This window comes from Orbicella franksi, chromosome 5, assembly GCF_964199315.1.
Source record: "Orbicella franksi chromosome 5, jaOrbFran1.1, whole genome shotgun sequence".
NCBI classification, from domain to species: Eukaryota; Metazoa; Cnidaria; class Anthozoa; order Scleractinia; family Merulinidae; genus Orbicella; species Orbicella franksi.
The window spans coordinates 9766153-9768438 of record NC_138149.1 but is presented as its reverse complement, the minus strand read 5'-3'; the positions used below and the strand labels follow the sequence as shown (position 1 = coordinate 9768438).

Below are 2286 nucleotides of genomic sequence, written 5' to 3'. Positions count from 1 at the left end.
TTAGCAGCCACTGACATCTTCCCACAAGCCAGAGCGGGCGTGCCTAAGCTTGCCCTGCTGATAACTGACGGTACCCAGACCCCAGCAGCCGACGCCAAAGGCTTGAGAGAGGCCTCCGAGCCCTTGCGCAAGGCAGGCGTTCGTGTTCTAGCCGTGGGTATTGGCAGTGGTGTCGACCGAGATGAACTAAGATTGGTAACGGAGACTGACGACGACGTTGTGGTGGCCACTGACTTTCAAGACCTGCTGCTGAAAATGGCCAACCTGACCAGCAGGGCCTGCGAACTGGCTGGTGAGTGTGGTCAAAGTTAGAGGTCGCTTTGTGGCCTGACTTTGGCTTTTGCAAAACAGCTCTAGCTAGATAGGAATACTGAGATTTCCTGCTTGCATGCTAGCCCGCCAAGTTAATGTCCGCCCCAAACTAGTGTCCAGCCATTCAAAAGGCGCCTGTCGTCGCCTTCTGCGACTTGACTGAGTGCGAGAGAAGCGCTCATGCCATGATTTAAGGCCGCAGCTCGTGTTCTTTGTTTTTCCAGCTGTCAGTAAATCTGTCTGGCCTTTGGGCGCGTTAGCTAGCTTGTCTGGCTTCCAAGAAGGCGCCCATGAAAACAAGGTCTTGACCTCTTGACAGAAGGGCTCGCACAAGAATGAGCTTTGCCGAGTCTCAAGAAAGTACAACTGCATGACACTAATTGCCTTGAATTTCTGTCTCATTAGCACCACTGCCATGTAGCTCTCCCGTGGATGTGGCATTTATCATCGATTCTTCGGGCAGCATTGGCAAAAGAAACTACCTGAAACAGAAGAACTTTGTCAAGGAAGTAGCGAAGAGTTTCGGCCTAGCACCAGACCAGAGTCAAGCAGCCATGGTTCTGTACAGTAACTCAGCTTCAGTACAGGCTCGATTCGGCCAGTATGCGACCACGGAGGAGTTCGCCAAAGCTGTGGATGCTCTACCTTACGAGAGAGGCCAGACACGAATCGACAGAGCGCTGGATTTAGCAGCCACTGACATCTTCCCACAAGCCAGAGCGGGCGTGCCTAAGCTTGCCCTGCTGATAACTGACGGTACCCAGACCCCAGCAGCCGACGCCAAAGGCTTGAGAGAGGCCTCCGAGCCCTTGCGCAAGGCAGGCGTTCGTGTTCTAGCCGTGGGTATTGGCAGTGGTGTCGACCGAGATGAACTAAGATTGGTAACGGAGACTGACGACGACGTTGTGGTGGCCACTGACTTTCAAGACCTGCTGCTGAAAATGGCCAACCTGACCAGCAGGGCCTGCGAACTGGCTGGTGAGTGTGGTCAAAGTTAGAGGTCGCTTTGTGGCCTGACTTTGGCTTTTGCAAAACAGCTCTAGCTAGATAGGAATACTGAGATTTCCTGCTTGCATGCTAGCCCGCCAAGTTAATGTCCGCCCCAAACTAGTGTCCAGCCATTCAAAAGGCGCCTGTCGTCGCCTTCTGCGACTTGACTGAGTGCGAGAGAAGCGCTCATGCCATGATTTAAGGCCGCAGCTCGTGTTCTTTGTTTTTCCAGCTGTCAGTAAATCTGTCTGGCCTTTGGGCGCGTTAGCTAGCTTGTCTGGCTTCCAAGAAGGCGCCCATGAAAACAAGGTCTTGACCTCTTGACAGAAGGGCTCGCACAAGAATGAGCTTTGCCGAGTCTCAAGAAAGTACAACTGCATGACACTAATTGCCTTGAATTTCTGTCTCATTAGCACCACCGCCATGTAGCTCTCCTGTGGATGTGGCATTTATCATCGATTCTTCGGGCAGCATTGGCAAAAGAAACTACCTGAAACAGAAGAACTTTGTCAAGGAAGTAGCGAAGAGTTTCGGCCTAGCACCAGACCAGAGTCAAGCAGCCATGGTTCTGTACAGTAACTCAGCTTCAGTACAGGCTCGATTCGGCCAGTATGCGACCACGGAGGAGTTCGCCAAAGCTGTGGATGCTCTACCTTACGAGAGAGGCCAGACACGAATCGACAGAGCGCTGGATTTAGCAGCCACTGACATCTTCCCACAAGCCAGAGCGGGCGTGCCTAAGCTTGCCCTGCTGATAACTGACGGTACCCAGACCCCAGCAGCCGACGCCAAAGGCTTGAGAGAGGCCTCCGAGCCCTTGCGCAAGGCAGGCGTTCGTGTTCTAGCCGTGGGTATTGGCAGTGGTGTCGACCGAGATGAACTAAGATTGGTAACGGAGACTGACGACGACGTTGTGGTGGCCACTGACTTTCAAGACCTGCTGCTGAAAATGGCCAACCTGACCAGCAGGGCCTGCGAACTGGC

The 2286-nt window shown here is 53.4% G+C and overlaps 1 protein-coding gene across 1 annotated transcript; it reads left to right on the top strand.

The window, feature by feature from the left end:
- The first annotated feature begins 866 nt into the window (after positions 1–866).
- Positions 867–1310, top strand: LOC145486585 (cuticlin-6-like). The gene has a single exon (XM_081465276.1). It carries the CDS (start codon positions 867–869, stop codon positions 1308–1310), a length of 444 nt encoding a protein of 147 aa, XP_081321402.1.
- Positions 1311–2286: the final 976 nt, after the last annotated feature.

Bases quoted from the DNA above. Each gene is read 5' to 3' on its own strand.
- LOC145486585 (XM_081465276.1), top strand. From the start codon at position 867: ATGGTTCTGTACAGTAACTCAGCTTCAGTACAGGCTCGATTCGGCCAG.